The sequence below is a fragment of the Ornithorhynchus anatinus genome, chromosome 11, assembly GCF_004115215.2.
Source record: "Ornithorhynchus anatinus isolate Pmale09 chromosome 11, mOrnAna1.pri.v4, whole genome shotgun sequence".
NCBI lineage: Eukaryota > Metazoa > Chordata > Mammalia > Monotremata > Ornithorhynchidae > Ornithorhynchus > Ornithorhynchus anatinus.
Window position 1 is genome coordinate 62,690,706 of NC_041738.1, and position 17,531 is coordinate 62,708,236.

Consider the following 17,531-nt stretch of genomic DNA (forward strand, 5'->3'; position numbering starts at 1 on the left):
ACAGCCTAAGAAAAAGAAAGAAGAGGTATTGTATCCCCATTTTACAGATGAGGAGACTGAAGTCCAGAAAGATTAAGTGCCTTGAACAAGGTCATGTAGCAGGCCAGTGGTAGAGTCTTCTGACTTCCAATCCCATGTTCTTTCTACTAGCCCATACCACCTCCCTCTTCAATGCTATTGGGCACCATAAATCAGACTGCCATGGAACTTCAGGGATTGAGGGGTTTAGGGTGGTTTTGGGGGCTCCTTGGGAAGTTAAAACAACCCCCAGTATTCGCATATTTTATCTGACGAGGTACAGTAAGGTATTTGACCCCAATTAACCCCAATTCCTGCCAGGTTAATTCCTTCTGCATCATAACTTCTAAAAGCATATTCAGACATGCTTCAGGCTGCAACTGTATCTTCCAGTGTTACTTAAAATCACATTCCTCTTTAACTGCATTTGCGGTTAGCGGTTCAAATGAACACATATTAATTTTTCCAGTGCTCACAGAAAACACTGTTCCTACCCAGCCAGGCAACCACCATCAAAGTTTGGTTCGGTATCAGGGGAGACGATCTAAATTCACCTTTCCACAGCCAAGGACAATCAATCCATCAATCGATGGGATTTACTGAGAGCTTACTGCGTGCAGAGCACTGTACTAAGAGGTTGGGAGTGTTCAGTGCAACAGAGTCGGTAGACACGTTCCCTGCCCTCAAGGAGCTGACAGTTTGGAAACATTCAAATAAATTATGGAGGTGAAGGTAAGTGCTATGGAGGCTGAGGGTAGGGTGAACATCAAGTGCTTAAAGGGCACAGGAAAGGAAGCCTGGAAAACGGTATAACTTGGGTTTATCATATTTTTCTGCTTGATACTCTACAAGGGCCTAAGGAGCACTATAATGTGGGATGTGGACTGTGTCCACACTGATCAACTTGTATCTTACCTCAGTGCTTAGTACAGTATCTGGCACATAGTAAGAGCTTAACTACCACCATTCAAAAATTTACAGAACTCTTTATAGTGAAGACAAAAGCTCAGAACTCTCTCTCCTTCTTCCTCTCTCTCTTTTCCCTCCCCCCGCCCCATCTCCCCCAACTCCCTTCCTCCTTCATGCTCTCTCTCCCTCCCTCCCTGCCACCCTCCCTGTGCTTCTGTGTGGTGGGTGAGTTCTTCTCTCCTAAAATCAAGCTCTGCGCTGCACTGCCACACTCTTCACTTTTCTGGGTCTCAGTTACCTCATCTGTACAATGGGAATTGAGACTGTGAGCCCCATGTGGGATAGGGACTGCGTCCAACCTGGTAAAACTTGTGCCTACCCCAGCACTTAGTAGAGTGCCTGGCTCAGAGTAACGGCTTTAAAAATACCACAATTATTATTATTATCATCTCGGTTCAGCTGGCTCCACTTCAACTCTTCCGACCACTAGCTAGTGGTTTCTGCAGCTCTGGATACTTCTTCCCTTCCCACCCAGCAGCTTTCTACATCCTTGGACCAACACTCTGGGCATCCCATCCCACTGGCCAAGCAGACAGTTCGTTCTCCTCCAAGAGGCCTTCCCCGACTAAGCCCTCATTTCCTTTCTCCCACCCCCTCTGCATCGCCCTGATTTTCTCCCTTTATCTATCCCCCACCCTCAACTCCACAGTACTTATGTATATATCGGTAGTTTATATTAATACCTGTCTCACCCTTTAGACTATAAGTGAGCTGTGGGCCAGGAATGTGTCTATTATATTGTTATATTGTACTCTACCAAGTGCTTAGTTCAGTGCTCTGCACAGGGTAAGCACTCAATAAATACTACTGATTGATTGATCGATCGGACTTGTATGCCATGGCTACTGCCTCCCTCTCCTCCCCAGACCAAAGTATTGAAACAACATTTAGGGTAATCAAAATGGGCCTAGTGGAAAGAACACAAGCCTAGGAGTTAGAAGACCTGGATTAGTACTGATCTGTCTCAGTTCCCTCATCTGTAAAATGGGGATTAAGACTGGGAGCCCTATGTGGGATGTGGACTGTATCCAACCTGGTTATCTTGTTTCTACCCCAGGGCTTTGTAAAGTGACTGGCTCATAATAAGTGCTTAACAAGTACCATTAAAAAAAATGTCGATTTCTCTACTGACGGGCACTCTTAAGAGAATAGCAATGGCACCAGGGACAGAGAAGGTTTAACTAAAGAGAAGTGATTCATCACCCTTCTGGAGGAGCCCAGAGACCAGGAAGAGAAGGAGATTCCAGCAACTTCTCAGGGAAGGCAAAGCACCCATTGGAACTGGATCAGAGGCGATTCAGTCTTCCCTCCCCTCAATTTTGTGATATGCTGATACCTACCCTGGAATTTAGAAGCCAGCAGGGTGTCAGGGCCAGTCAAAAGTTCCACTACATCTCTCAACTCCACATTTGCACCTCCTGCAAAATGATGAAGGGATTGGGTGTTAAAGGAACTCCTCTGCTTGCCTGCTGTGCGTCCTTGAGTAAGTCACTTAACTTCTCTGGGTCTCAGTTACCTCATATGTACAATGGGGATTAAGACTTTGAGAACTATTTGGGACAGGGACTGTGTCCAACCTGATGATCTTGTATCTAACCCAGCATTCAGTACAGTGCCTGGCACACAGTAAGTGCTTAACAAATGCCATAAACAAATAGTGATTTTTTAAAAAGGCAAAGATGAATAGGCAACAGTAGGAAAGGCCAGCTCCGGGGCAAACAGGGTGGATTTGTGTAGAGCAAGGAGGAGGTGGGAGACGCAATAAAAGAACAGTCAACTTTTTCTGAACTAGAAACTCTTGCTCAAAGAACCAGAGAGGTCACGAACCACTCTGCTGCACCTCCCACATCCGACTTCATATGTCACAACGCTTCCCACCTCGACCAAGAGAACCACCAACTTTGTGATGGCGCGGGCAGGGTGCACCACACTGGAAGGTCGAGGGCATGCCCTTTGGGCCAACTGTAAACGGGACTGTCTTGAATAAAATCAGGCAAACGGCCACCCTACCTGTCCTACATTCCCTCCACATGAGGAAATATTCCAATGGGGGTAGAAGACACGCAGGAATCTTCCCCCCTTCGGCCCCTACTCCGACACGCACACGAATCATGGGTGTGCACACACCCCGTGCAATGAGCGTATAACTTGGTGGCTGCGACACTCACCACCCGCGGTCACCGACGTCAGGCAGTCTTGGAGTACTTCATCATTAAACTGGATCCCCATGCTGAACAGGACGGGTGGCAGCTCCTCGGTCTTGACTTTGCCATCTCTGACTTTGTTGATAATGGTCCAGGCCTTCTGTATTTCTAGGGATAGCCAAATCGAACACCATCAAACATCTGGCTGCCTTGGAACTTGACCTTTTGACAGCGTCCCGAAGCAGCGTAGCATATGGATAGAGCATTGGCCTGGAAATCATAAGGTCACTGGTTCTAATCCCAGCTCTGCCACTTGTTTACTATGTGACCTTGGGCAAGTCACTTCATTTCTCTGGGCCTCAGTTACCTCATCTGTAAAATGAGGATTGAGACTGTGAGCCCCACATGGGCCAGGGACCATGTCCAAATCAATTTGCTTGTATCCACCCACTGTTTAGTACAGTGCCTGGCACACAGAGAGGCAGCATGGCTCAGTGGAAAGGGCACAGGTTTAGGAGTCAGAGGCCACGGGTTCTAATCCCTGCCACCTGCCAGTTTATTATTACATAGTAAGTGCTTAACAAATACCTTTCTATTATCATTACTATTATTATTATTATTATTGTTAAACCATGATTGTTGTCATCATCATCATCTTCAAACACTCAGTTTTTTTGGTTTTGGGGTTTTGTTAATGGCATTTGCTAAGTACAGATTATGTGCCAGGCAATGTAATAAGCACTGGTATAGATACAAGCTAATCTGGTTGGACACAGTCTATGTATCACATGAGGCTCACAGTCTTAATCTCCATTTTAAAGATCAGGTAACTGAGGCCCAGAGAAGTGAAGTGACTTGCCCAAGGGCCCACAGCAGACATATGAAAGAGGCGGCATTAAACATGTGCCAGAGCTGGCATTAGACAATTATTCTCCCCTCTTCAAAGACTTAGTTGAAGGCACATCTCCTCCAAGAGGCCTTCTCTGACCAAGCCTCTTTTCCTCTGCTCCCATTTCCCTCTGGCTCTCCCTGATTTGCTCCCTTTATTTATCCCCCCTCCCAGCCCCACAGCACTTTAGTACATATCTGTAATTAATTTATTTATATTAATGTCTGTCTCCTCGACTAATAATAATAATTATGGTATTTGTTAAGCTCTTACTATGTACCAGGCACTCTACTATTCACTGGAGTGAATACAAGCAAATCAGGCTGGACATCGTCTCTGACCCAACTGGGGCTATGTCTCAATCCTCATTTTACAGATGAGGTAACTGAGGCCCATAGAAGTAAAGTGACTTGCCCAAGGTCACACAGCAGGCAAGGTCAGGGTTAGAACCCATGACCTTCTGACTCCCAGGCCTGTGCTCTATCCACTATGCCATGCTGCTTCCCTCTAAACTGTAAGCTCGTTGTGGACAGGGAATGTGTTTGTCCATTCTTGTACTGTACTCTCCCAAGTCCTTAGTACAGTGTTCTGCATACATTAAGTGCTCAGTAAATACTGTTGAATGTCACTCCCTCGGTGAACTCATCCGCTCTCACGGCTTTGACTACCATCTCTACGCAGATGACACGCAGATCTACATCTCCGCCCCTGTCCTCTCCCCCTCCCTTCGGGCTCGCATCTCCTCCTTCCTCCGGGACGTCTCCACCTGGATGTCGGCCCGCCACCTAAAACTCAACATGAGCAAGACTGAGCTCCTCATCTTCCCTCCCAAACCCGGTCCTCTCCCAGACTTCTCTATCACCGTGGATGGCACGACCATCCTTCCCGTCCCGCAGGCCCGCGATCTCGGTGTCATCCTTGACTCGTCCCTCTCGTTCACCCCACGCATCCTATCCGTTACCAAGACCTGCCGGTTTCACCTCTACAATATCGCCAAGATCCGCCCTTTCCTCTCCACCCAAACGGCTACCTTACTATTACGGGCTCTCGTTATATCCCGGCTAGACTACTGTGTCAGCCTTCTCTCTGACCTCCCTACCTCCTCTCTCGCCCCGCTCCGGTCTATTCTTCACTCCGCTGCCCGGCTCATCTTCCTGCAGAAACGATCTGGGCATGTCACTCCCCTTCTTAAACAACTCCAGTGGTTGCCTATCGACCTCCGCTCCAAACAAAAACTCCTCACTCTAGGCTTCAAGGCTCTCCATCACCTTGCCCCTTCCTACCTCTCCTCCCTTCTCTCTTTCTACCGTCCACCCCGCACGCTCCGCTCCTCCGCCGCCCACCTCTTCACCGTCCCTCGGTCTCGCCTATCCCACCGTCGACCCCTGGGTCACGTCCTCCCGCGGTCCTGGAACGCCCTCCCTCCTCACCTCCGCCAAACCGATTCTCTTTCCCTCTTCAAAACCTTACTTAAAAATCACCTCCTCCAAGAGGCGTTCCCAGACTGAGCTCCTCTTCCCCCTCTACTCCCTCTGCCATCCCCCCTTTACCTCTCCGCAGCTAAAGCCTCATTTTCCCCTTTTCCCTCTGCTCCTCCACCTCTCCCTTCCCATCCCCACAGCACTGTACTCGTCCGCTCAACTGTATATATTTTTGTTACCCTATTTATTTTGTTAATGAATTGTACATCGCCTTGATTCTATTTAGTTGCCATTGTTTTTACGAGATGTTCTTCCCCTTGACGCTGTTTAGTGCCATTGTTCTTGTCTGTCCGTCTCCCCCGATTAGACTGTAAGCCCGTCAAACGGCAGGGACTGTCTCTATCTGTTGCCGACTTGTTCATCCCAAGCGCTTAGTACAGTGCTCTGCACATAGTAAGCGCTCAATAAATACGAATGAATGAATGAATGAATGAATGAATGAAGAACCCAGGTCCTTCTGACTTTTAGGCCCACACTCTATCCATTAGGCCACACTGTTTCCACTTAGAGCAGCCTAGAGAATATCTGGCATTTGATGTGCTCGTCTCCCTTCAGTCTCTCCCATGAATTCCTCAGACTACCACTACTCATTCTAGGCAAACATGTCCTGAGGTGCCATATTTACCCTTTGCAGCCCAAATCTATGCAGCTCTCTTAGATTTCTGTGCATCACAAGAGGCCAGGGAAGCAAAGTGGCTCAGTGGAAAGAGCTCGAACTTGGGAGTCAGCGGTCATGAGTTTGAATCCCAGCTCTGCCACTTGTCAGCTGTGTGACTGTGGGCAAGTCACTTAACTTCTCTGTGACTCAGTTACCTCATCTGTAAAATGGGGATTAACTGTGAGCCTCACGTGGGACAACCTGATTACCCTATATCTACCCCAGCGCTTAGAACAGTGCTTGGCACATAGTAAGCGCTTAACAAATGCAAACATTATTATTCCATTTCCACAAAAATAGTACAAAACATTCAGTCGATGTTTTCCCACTTCTCAAGCGATGGATGCCTATTCTATCTTCAAAGATATCTAGAAAGAGTCTTCACTCTCCCTCTGGAACCTATTTGTGCTGTTTTTAACCAAATTCAGAGCTATAAATCTTCCCATATCTAACCTGTAAAACTTCTGCTATAGTTTAAGCCCACTTCATCGTGTTTGATCGTTGGCAGAGGGGGAGATCCAAGGGTCCACATCTTTTAACATAATCATCTTTCTGCCAGTGTTTGAAGGTTATGTTTCCCCTTTTTCTTCTCCAGGAGAGTAATTATTCCAGTTACTTTAAAACCTTCTAGTGAACTACCCATTAGTCATTTTCAATACACTGTTGAACCTCTGTAAGGATTCTGAATTTCCTGCTGTGGTTCTTAGAACTGAGCACAGCAATCAACTCCAGTATGTGTCGAATAAACACTGAGTAAAATGGGAGGATTGCTTCTCTTTCCCAACATGCTTTGCTCCTATTTATCTTCAGGCACCATGCTTGATTTTTATGAGGTATATGGAATGTTGCTGGCTGACCCCCTAAAACCAAGTAGTGCAATTGATGAACCCTCTTATTAGACAAATGAAGGGGGAGAATCACTCAGTCTAAAATACAGAGGATTCCCAGTAACTATTTTTTCTTGAGGGTGTAGAAAAGAACTTTGTGTGATAAAGGCCATTGATGGAACCCCAAATAAAGTTGCATAAAGTCATAAATATGTGATGATGCAAGAGTACTGGCAAAAGTAAAATGATCTATTTTTTCATTCTTTTTCCTTTTGACTTCATACTCACGTTGACAGTCACGAAATTTCTGGGTGTTGGACAAATGCTTGACAAATCCTTTAAAATTCAATGTTTCATCTTCTGCAAGGGAGAAAAGCACAGTTAATTATGGTAATCATGGTACTTGTTAAGTGCTTAAGCTGTGTGCCAAACACAGTTCTAAGCCCTGGAGTAAAGTTAGGTGACTTGCACAAGGTCACGCAGAAGACATATGGCTGAGCAGGAATTAGAACCCGGGTCCTCTAACTCCCAGACCCTATCTCATTCTACTCAGATCAATCGACCACCCAATCCAATATCCTGACCCAATCTAGGTCAACAAGGCAAGTTAGAAAAATTCTGTGATGGTTGTCCTCTTTGACACTGCACTGGATATTTAGGGTTGCACCATTTCATGGCCCTCACTCTTCTTCTCATAGTAAGGATAGAGTTGTCCCTCAGTTCAAGGATGCTGCTGCCAAAGGTGACAAGGCATTTGTGAGTGTCCTTGATAGAGAATCTCTTGCCCACTTGCACAATGTCCATGAAAATGCAATCGTGGAGATACCTCCCCTCTATGGACCATTTAGTCCATGAATTTATCCAAACCTCCCTTGAATCTACCAGTATTTTCTGCCTTTGCTAATGAGAACCATGCACTGCCATATGTGCGAAGGAATGTTCCTTTCCTCCGTTTTGAGCCCCCAAGGGTCAACGGGCTTCCTCTCATCCTAATGAGGTGGAATATGGTAAACCACAACTATCCTACCCAGCTCCTTCTTGATTTTGTAGGCTTCCATTATGTCCTGTACCCTCTAAGCCTTCCTTTTTCCAGCCTGCAGTGTCCCACCACTTTCAGCCTCTCCATCCCCCTGATCACAGAGAAGACCAAGGGAGGAGGAGGAGGGGGAGGAAGAGGAGGGAAGGAAGAAAGAGAGGGGAAGGAGGAGGAAAAGAAGGAGATCATGTAGCAGTGGACCCTTCAGCTCCTTTTCTTCCTTTCATCTTCCCTTTTCCTTTCCCACTTCCTCTCTTTTAGTCCTCTTTCCCCTCCTTTTTTCCTCCCTGTCCTCACCATCTTTCCCCTTCCTGTTTTTCCCCATATCTTTTCCTCCCTCTCCCACTTAGCTCAGCCCCTCAATCAGTCAGTGATGTGTATAGAGCCCCTACAGCACAGCACACTATAGTAAATGTTTGGGAAAGACACAGTCCCTGCCCTCAAGGAGCTAACAAACTAATGGGGTAGACACAGAGTCACATATTACTTACAAGCAGTGGGAGCAGGAAGAAGTAAAAAGCTACAACTGTTAGTAATAATAATAATAATAATAATGGGGGTATTTGTTGAGAAGATACTATGCTCCAAGCACTGTACTAAACAGTGGAGTAGAAACAAGACAATCAGATTGAACACAGTCCCTGTCCCACATGGGGCTCACAGCATAAGTAGGAGAGAACAGGTATTGAATCTCATTAACAGATGAGCCACTGAGGCCCAAAGAAGTTAAATGACTTGCCCAAGGTCACCCAGCAGGCCAGTGGCAGAGCCAGGACTAGAATCCAGGGCTTCTAATTCACAGGCCCAGGCACTTTCCACGTAAGTGCTGAGAGCGGCAGTTGAGTTGCAGCCTGGTTACCAATGCTCCACTCCCTTGATGCTCCTCACCAAATTTGTCCTAGAGCCCCAGTTGAAAAATCAGCACCTGAATAATCTGATAAACACAATTCTGGATTTCCATTCTCAGTCAAAATGAGCCCCCAAATACAGTCAGTGAATGCAGAGACATTCTCCCCTGAAGGACATTTGCGTGGCAGCTGTTGAACGGTGCACGTTCCTCAAGTGAAGTACCCAGTCCCCTGAAATGCTCACCATTAAGAGGAGCTGTGCTCACCACCTCCTTCACTTCTTCATTAGTTAAATGGATGCCCAAGGTTGCTAGAGCTTCTTCTAACTTGTCGACGACAAGGTTTTGATCACTGGCGTCAATGGTGAAGATGCTACTGACAGCCCTCATCTCTGAAGAGAGGCAGAAGTGAAATGGGATGGGAGCTGGTCAGAAGCTTGTCTTTGAATGGAGAAATGAGATGGCCCAGACAGGCCCCTGAACGTTCAAAGCATCTAAAAGCTAAATGCCACCGGGGAGGGAGTGTGGGGATAATGCAGTCATCCCTGGATTTCTGAGTTTTGGGGACAAATGGTGTCTTGCAAACAGAAGAGCAGAAAAACAGAAATGTCCTGTCAAACCTGAGTTTTATTCAAGAGGACCAGGTCAATGGGAGAAAGCAACTCACTGGGACAGATAAAAAGCCAAGCCCTCTGAGACAAATTGGGAGTTTCCTTACCAGACCAAAACTGGGCTCTGAGGAAAACAGAGGTGAGTACGGTTAGAGAACTAACTTCCCACATTTTCAACTGTTTGCAGTCTTGTTCAACAAGACAACCATCTCTCTATCCAGGCGTTTAGTGTGGGTGTTTCTGAGGACTGGAGCCCATTATTGCTCCCTGAGAAACACTTGCACATGAAAGGTTCCTGGAAAAAAGGCCAGCAATAGCTTGTGATCGGTTCTTCAGCTTCCTGAGGACCCATGCTGAACAGTGACCAACCGGCTCCAAAGTAGGAGCCTCTGGGGGGCCAGGGCCCAGGACCAGTATTCCTTCCCACAGGAAGCCCCTAGTGAATACCATTACTGCTCTCCCTAAGATTAGGCAAGGCAGTAAAGGCCACCTACACTTACAACAGAGGTATTCTGGATTTATACATCCTTATCCTCTCACCCAAGGAAAACCAGGGCTTTCAACATGTTTCTTAACCCAATTCTCTCTATTTCACAGAAGGGAAACTGATCTACCTTGTGCCATTCCACCAGTTAGAGTGTCAGCTGGGAAGCAGTCAGCACCTCAGAGTCTGTCTCCCAGCCCACTGTCCTGGCCCCTGAGCTGCCTATTTTTTTTTTATGATATATGTTTAGTTTTAATCCCCATTTTACAGATGAGGTAACTGAGACTCACAGAAGTTAAGTGATTTCCCCAAGGTCACAAAGCAGGCATGGGGCAGGCCAGGATTAAAACCCAGGTCCTGTTAACTCCCAGGCCTGTGCTTTATCCACTAGGTCATACTGCTTCCGTCTCTGCCTGGATTCCATAAAGAGAACTATATTGCCTGCTTGACTAAAATCCCTTATGCCTGGTTTAGTTAGCAAGCCACCACGTTTTGCTCCAAGGAAGAGTTTTGGAATTAACTTGTATGTGATTTTTCTCTTTTCCACTTGTTAAAGCTTCCTTACTCACCAGTAGCTTCAGCAATCATCAAGACTTTGGATAAGACAGTCATGAATTGCAGCAAATCCAGCGTCCCATCATCTTCTGAAAGGTAAAGCCAAATTCAGGAGGTAAGAAGCCCATTGGGGATGGATCAGATAAAGGGGTATTTTTTCCCAGTGGTATTTCTTAATTCCCATTTTACAGATGAGGTAACTGTGGCCCAGAGAAGTGAAGTAACCCACCCAAGGTCACCCAGCAGACAAGTGGCGGAGCCAGGATTAACACCCAGGTCCTTCTGACTCTCAGGCCCATGCTCTATTAGGCCATGCTGCCTCTCAGTTAGAAGGAGTGGTAGAGTTTTTACCACCTGAGGAGTCCCTGCCGCAGAAGGCTTCCCTCAGTACCTTCCAAGGAAAGGACGAGAAAGGAATTCCCCCTGGCAAGGGACCCTCGCCGGCTGAGATATGCTCACCGTCGACCGTGGTGCCCTGCAGGAGCTGCCTCAGGCTTGCAGCGGCTTCATGGAGATCCAGGCCCAAGAGGGAAGCCTTCAGCTGAGCAATGTCTATGTGGCCATGCTGCAGGTGGCCAAGACCGGTAAAGGCCAGCTGCAGAGCTGCAAATACACAGAGAAGGGATGGATAATTTGTTCCCCAGGGGTGGGGGAGGAATCTTTCCCACCTCCTTATGCTCCTGCCATGTTGGCACGATGCCCTTCCCCACACAAAAGCTGGAGAAGGAAAGAGATCCTGGCTGACCCTGCCAAGCAGGTCGCAGAGGAGTCCTGAAGATTTGAAAAGAAAATGTCCGAACCTTCCTCATGGACTACACCCTCCGTAGTTCATCCTTTATCCTTTATTACCACCACCAATCAATCAACCCATCCATAATATGAACTGAGCACTTACTGTGTGGAGAACATTTTACTAAGTGCTTGGGAGAGGACACTATAACAATATAACACTTGGTAGACATTCCTAGCCCACCCACTACCATCATCTTCAGGCTATATTGGTTGGCACCCACTCTGGGCAGAGTCCTGCATCAAGCTTTTAGGGGACATAGAGCAGGAGTTCTCCAAACCACTCCCATGCTGATCAAAGCAGTCATAATATTCCACCTCATCTACTGCATCAGCCTCCTCCCTGATTACTGTCTCGCCCCACTCCAATCCTTACTTTGGTCTGCTGCCGGGATCATTTTCTACAGAAACACTCAGTCTACCACATCTCCCCAGTTCTCCAAGACCCTCCACTTCACTCTGCTGCCCTGATCATTTTTCTAAAAAAACTATTCAGTCCATAACTCTCCACTTCTCAAAAACCTCCAATCGTTGCTCACTCATCTCCACATCAAATAGAAATGCCTGACCATCAGGTTTAAAGTACTCAATCAGCTCACCCTCTCCTACCTGGCCTCGCTCATCTCCTATTATAACCCAGCCAACTTACTTGGCTCCTCTAATGCCAGCTTACTCACCTTATCTCAATCTCCCCTGTCGTCATCATTGTTATTATCAATAGTATTTATTGAGTGCTCACTATGACTATGTGCAGAGCATTGTACTCAGCAGTTGGGAGAGTTCATTACCCTGGAGTTGGCAGACACATTTCCTGCCCACAAAGAGCTTACAGTCTAGAGGGAAGAGAAAAAATAGAGCAGAGTTGACAAGATCTTTGCACCAACCCCTTGCCTAAATTGTCCCTTGGGCCTGGACTTCCCTCCCCCTTTCATTTAATCATATTTATTGAGCACTTACTGTGTGCAGAGCACTGTACTGAGCACTTGTAAAGTACAATTCAGCAACAGAGACAATCCCTACCTAACAAGGGGCTCACAGTCTAGAAGGGGGAGACAGATCACAAAACAAAACAAGTAGACAGGCACCAGTAGCATCAAAATAGATAAACAGAATTATAGATATATACACATCATTAATAAAAAATAAATACATAGAATAAAATAAATATGCACAAATATACACAAGTGCTGTTGAGTGGGGAAGAGGGTAGAGCAGAGGGAGGGACTAGGGGCGATGGGAAGGGGAGGAGGAGCAGAGGAAAATGGGGGCTCAGTCTCGGAAGGCCTCCTGGAGGAAGTGAGCTCTCAGTAGGTCTTTTAAGGGGGGAGGACAGCTAGTTTGACAGATGTGAGGGGGGAGGGCATTCCAGGCCAGAGGTAGGACGTGGGCCAGGGGTCGACAGCAGGACAGGCGAGAATGAGGCACAGTGGGGAGCTTAGCAGCAGAGGAGCGGAGCTTGCGGACTGGGCTGTAGGAGAGAAGGGAGGTGAGGTAGTAATAATGTTGGTATTTGTTAAGAGCTTACTATGTGCAGAGCACTGTTCTAAGCACTGGGGTAGACACAGGGGAACCAGGTTGTCCCACGTGGGACTCACAGTCTTCATCCCCATTTTACAGATGAGGGAACTGAGGCACCGAGAAGTTAAGTGACTTGCCCACAGTCACACAGCAGACAAGTGGCAGAGCTGGGATTCAAACTCATGACCTCTGACTCCAAAGCCCGTGCTCTTTCCACTGAGCCACGCTAGGAGGGGGCAAGGTGATGGAGAGCTCTGCAGCTAATGGGAGGAGTTTTTGCTTTACGCAAAGGTCGATAGGCAACCACTGGCGATTTCTGAGGAAGGGGGTGACATGCCCCGAGCGTTTCTGTAGAAAGATAAACCGGGCAGCAGAGTGAAGTATAGACTGAAGTGGGGAGAGACAGGAGGATGGGAGATCAGAAAGGAGGCTGATGCAGTAATCCAGTCGGGCTATGATGAGAGATTGTACCAACAAGGTAGCGGTTTGGATGGAGAAGAAAGGGTGGATTTTGGCAATATTGTGATGGTGAGACCGGCAGGTTTTGGTGACGGATTGGATGTATGAGGTGAATGAGAGAGCGGAGTCAAGGATGAGGCGGGAAGGATGGTAGTGACGTCCACAGTGATGGGAAAGTCAGGGAGAGGACAGGGTTTGGGAGGGAAGATAAGGAGTTCAATCTTGGACATTTTGAGTTTTAGGTGGCAGGTGGACAGCCAGGTGGAAATATCCTGAAGGCAGGAGGAGATACCAGCCTGGAGGGAGGGAGGGAGAGAGAACAAGGGAGATGTAGATTTGGGTGTCATCTGGGTAGAGATGATAGTTGAAGCCGTGGGAGCGAATGAGTTCACCAAGGGAGTGAGTATAGACGGAGAACAGAAGAGGACCAAGAACTGACCCTTGAGAAATCCCTACAGTTAGGGAATGGGAGGGGGAGGAGGAGCCTACAAAGGAGACTGAAAATGATCAGCCAGAGAGATAAGAGGAGAACCAGGAGAGGATAGAGTCTGTGAAGCCAAGGTTGGGTAACGTGTTGAGGAGAAGGGGATGGTTGACAGTGTCAGACCATCATTCTCACCTTCAGAGCCCTCCTAAAAATCACATCTCCCAAGAGGCCTTCCCTTCTTAAGCCCTCATTTCCCCATCCTCTCTTCATTGTTTATGTACTTGGGTCTGTCCACTCTCAATCCCACCACACTTATGTATATATCTTTATACTCTGCCATATTCCCTATCTGTAATTTATTTTAATTTCTACCTCCCTCTCTAGACTGTAAGATACTTGTGGGCAGGGATTGCATCTACCAACTCCTTTGTATTGCACTCTCCCAAGCACTTAGTACAGTACTCTGCAAATACAGCACTCAGTAAATACTATTGACTGATTAATTACTTGGGCCCCGCAAGCTGTAGAGCAGAATCCAAAGGCTTTGAACTGTCTATCAAGTGTCTCTCGCAGATTTCAAATGTTTCCAAAGAGCACCAAAGGAAAACCAAAAATATAGACAAAAATAAAAACAAACCTATCAGTGGTGTACGTCATGATCGTATGAAAAACTGAAGGTCTATTTCACAGTCAAATTCTTTCCAACAACTTCTCTTGGATATAAAGCTTTCACTTACCTATGGATTCTGAGAATCTTTTGAGGCTGGTCACTTTCTGGGTGAAATCTTTCCAATCCACATTCCCATTGTCTGCAAGGACAAAATCCAGACAAGTTGGCAAAGAAAGGAGTATGGTGAGGGGTTGTGAGAAATAGAGAATGTATTAAAATTCCCTAAGTAGCAGCTATTATATGCATTTTGCTCCCTGGAAGGTCAGCCCAATGATACAGATTTCTGGAAACCTGTAGTCCAAGAAGTGCCCACTGTTAGACAGTCAGCCCAGTGATGCAGGTTTATGGAAAAAGGGCTAGAGGCACTATCAGGGTTATGCTTGTAGGAGGATGGACTATCTCTCCTCCTGATCTCCTTCCCCACCCCAGGTTGCACTGTGCTGTCTTGGAGTGAAGATGCCCAAGTGAGAGGCTGGGGTTGGGAAGCAGGGGAGAAAGAGAGTACAGTGTCAGGGCTGTTTCTGATGGGGAACATAGGGCCACATCACCTTGTTCAGGAGCCCTCAGCCCTATTTTGCTTAGCCCTTTCTTGATTGCAGCCCAACAACCCACCTTGTGAGCACTGTAAATCCAAGTGGCCCCTGCAAATTCAAGTTCCCGTGATGTCCATTCCCTGATTCCTTTTCCTTACTTCTCCACCTCTCCTCCATGCTCTGACATCTCAACCCAGCCCTCAAACTTCATCCCCTAATACCAACTTACTCTCTGAGCCTAGTCTCGTCTACCTCAGCAGCAATCCCTGGCCCACTCTGGCCAGAACTCCTTCCCCCTTCATATCCAACTGACCATCACTCTCCCCACCTTCCAAGCCTTGTTAAAATCACATCTCCTCCAAGAGATCTTTCCTGACTGAGCCCTCCCTTTGGCATCACTTATGTACTCGGGTCTGTATCCCTTAAGCACACTGAAATTCACCCCTTTCTGCAGCACTTCATTATAAAGCCATTATTTTAATGACCGTCTCCTCCTCTAGCCTGTAAGCTCCTTGTGGGCAGAGATCATGCCTCCCAACTCTTAATAATAATGTTGGTATTTGTTAAGCGCTTACTATGTGCAGAGCACTGTTCTAAGCGCTGGGGTAAACACAGGGGAATCAGGTTGTCCCACGTGGGGCTCACAGTCTTAATCCCCATTTTACAGATGAGGGAACTGAGGCATAGAGAAGTTAAGTGACTTGCCCACAGTCACACAGTCTTGATAAGGCTTGTGAACACTTGGACGGTGAAGAGAGTTTTTTGGGACTCCTCCACAAAGGTCGGATTAGAGTTCACACCTTCCATATGGTTGAGGGCATAGATCCAAAGTACTCAAATTCATCGAGTGTGAATATGCATGCTGAAATGTGGGACCGCTGGGTAGGGAGCTTGTTTGGGTGCCAAGTAGCTTCCTCTAAGCAGCACAAGTCCAGGGGGTGCTCACCGTCCAGCGCACAGGACACAAGGACTTCTTCAAACTCCTTTTCAGTTAAATTGATGTTCATTTTGGTCAAGGCCAGCTGCAAGTCTTCAATGCTAATCTTTCCATCTTGGACACGTTTGATGATGTCGACACCCTCTTTCAATGCTGAAAGGGGGAAGGCCACACACGAAGATTTATTCCAGAACCTGAATTTCCACGGAAGATCCACAGGTAGATTTTGGGTTTTACCCAGGCCCTCTGGGCTTGAAGATGTCTATGTCCACTCCTATCAATGAGTTGCTCACCCCTGGGCTGGGAGTTCTCAGGACATGACCATCTCTTAAATACCCTCCCAAGAGCTTTGACTATTTTTTGTATACTCTCTCAGGAGCGGTGCGCTGTACACAGTAAACACTCAAAAAATATCACTGAATGATTGATGCAAAGGTTGAGAGAGGAGCAGAGCCTGGCCCGCCCAGTCAGTTGGAAGCAGATCTCCCAAGGCCCATCCGTTTTAACCACTGGGCCTCTAGCCTGTGAGCTTGTTGTGGGCAGGGAATGTGTCTGTTATACTGTAATCTCCCAAGCACTTAGTAAAGTGCTCTGCATACAACAAGCACTCAATAAATACAATTGACTGGCAGACAGTGACTCCATCAGGTTGTGTGCATTTTCATGTAGATCTGGCCACCATCCTCCTTGCACCCCACTCTTCTCCATTTCCAGAAGTTAGAAGAAAGGACCCCACTCTTTAGCTGTTAGAATATTCTCAAAAATGTTGCACCATCTGTAAAGGGGTGTTCTAAATGGAAGTGAGCAGGCAGGGCCTGAGCCCCCCAGACCCTGCTTTTCACTTGGGTCTCAAACCCAAACTGTCCAGCCTGAGTCGTAAGCACAGCTGATGGTGGAAGTTTGGGAAGAGTCCAAGTCCCCTGGCCTGTGACTTACTCTGTGTACCAGTTGGACCAGTTGAGGGCTGCCATTTTTTTTTAAGAGGCATCTCATTAGTTAATATGTTTCAGTCATTTGTGTTTCATTGTCCTATTATCCAGGAACACTTTGAGGGCAAGGATCATCTTTTTCTCGTCTTTTTGGTCTCCAATACCCCTGCTGCTGTAAAAACCCCTCCAGGCCTTCTCATACTCCCTCCACTTGCTTCCCTCCTGCCCCTTCCAAGACCTATCTGACTGTCCCTAAAGAATAACAACAATTATAATAATAACATTTGTTGAGCACTTACTATGTGCAAACCTATACTAGGCACTGGGGTAGTAACAAGATAATCAAGTCGGACACAGTCCCTGTTCCAAATGGGGCTCATAGTCTAAGAGGGAGGGAGAACATGCATTCAATTCCCATTTTAAGGATGAGGAAACTGAGGCCCAGAGCAGTTAAATGACTTGCCCAAGGACACACAAAATGCAAATGGGAGAGCCAGGATTAGAACACAGCTTCCAAGCCTGTGCTTTTACCACTAGACCATGCTGCTTCCCTGGTCCCCTGGATCCCAGCATGTGAAAGTGTCCAGCCTCGCTCCTCTGCCATTCCTGTGCTCAAAGGGATCTGGGGGACCAGGAGGAGCTGAGGGGGAAAGGTGAGCCCTCCCCACAACCCAGAGAAAACTCTCTGGGTTTGGGTATTTGCAGATAGATTCGGCCAATTAGCCTGAGTCAATCCATCACACTGGGTGA

General features: G+C 47.1%; 1 protein-coding gene across 9 annotated transcripts in view; it reads right to left on the reverse strand.

The window, feature by feature from the left end:
- The window catches only part of EFCAB3 (EF-hand calcium binding domain 3), a 156,706-nt gene that overhangs the window by 77,757 nt on the left and 61,418 nt on the right, over window positions 1–17,531 (reverse strand). For all 9 annotated transcript variants that reach the window (XM_039913539.1, XM_039913538.1, XM_039913537.1 and 6 more), the window contains exons 22-29: window positions 15,862–16,005; window positions 14,450–14,521; window positions 10,979–11,122; window positions 10,534–10,608; window positions 9,115–9,261; window positions 7,275–7,346; window positions 3,156–3,299; window positions 2,328–2,405 (exon numbers count right to left, since the gene is read on the reverse strand). In XM_039913539.1, coding sequence (XP_039769473.1) covers window positions 2,328–2,405; window positions 3,156–3,299; window positions 7,275–7,346; window positions 9,115–9,261; window positions 10,534–10,608; window positions 10,979–11,122; window positions 14,450–14,521; window positions 15,862–16,005 — 876 coding nt within the window. The remainder of the gene's footprint in view (window positions 1–2,327; window positions 2,406–3,155; window positions 3,300–7,274; window positions 7,347–9,114; window positions 9,262–10,533; window positions 10,609–10,978; window positions 11,123–14,449; window positions 14,522–15,861; window positions 16,006–17,531) is intronic.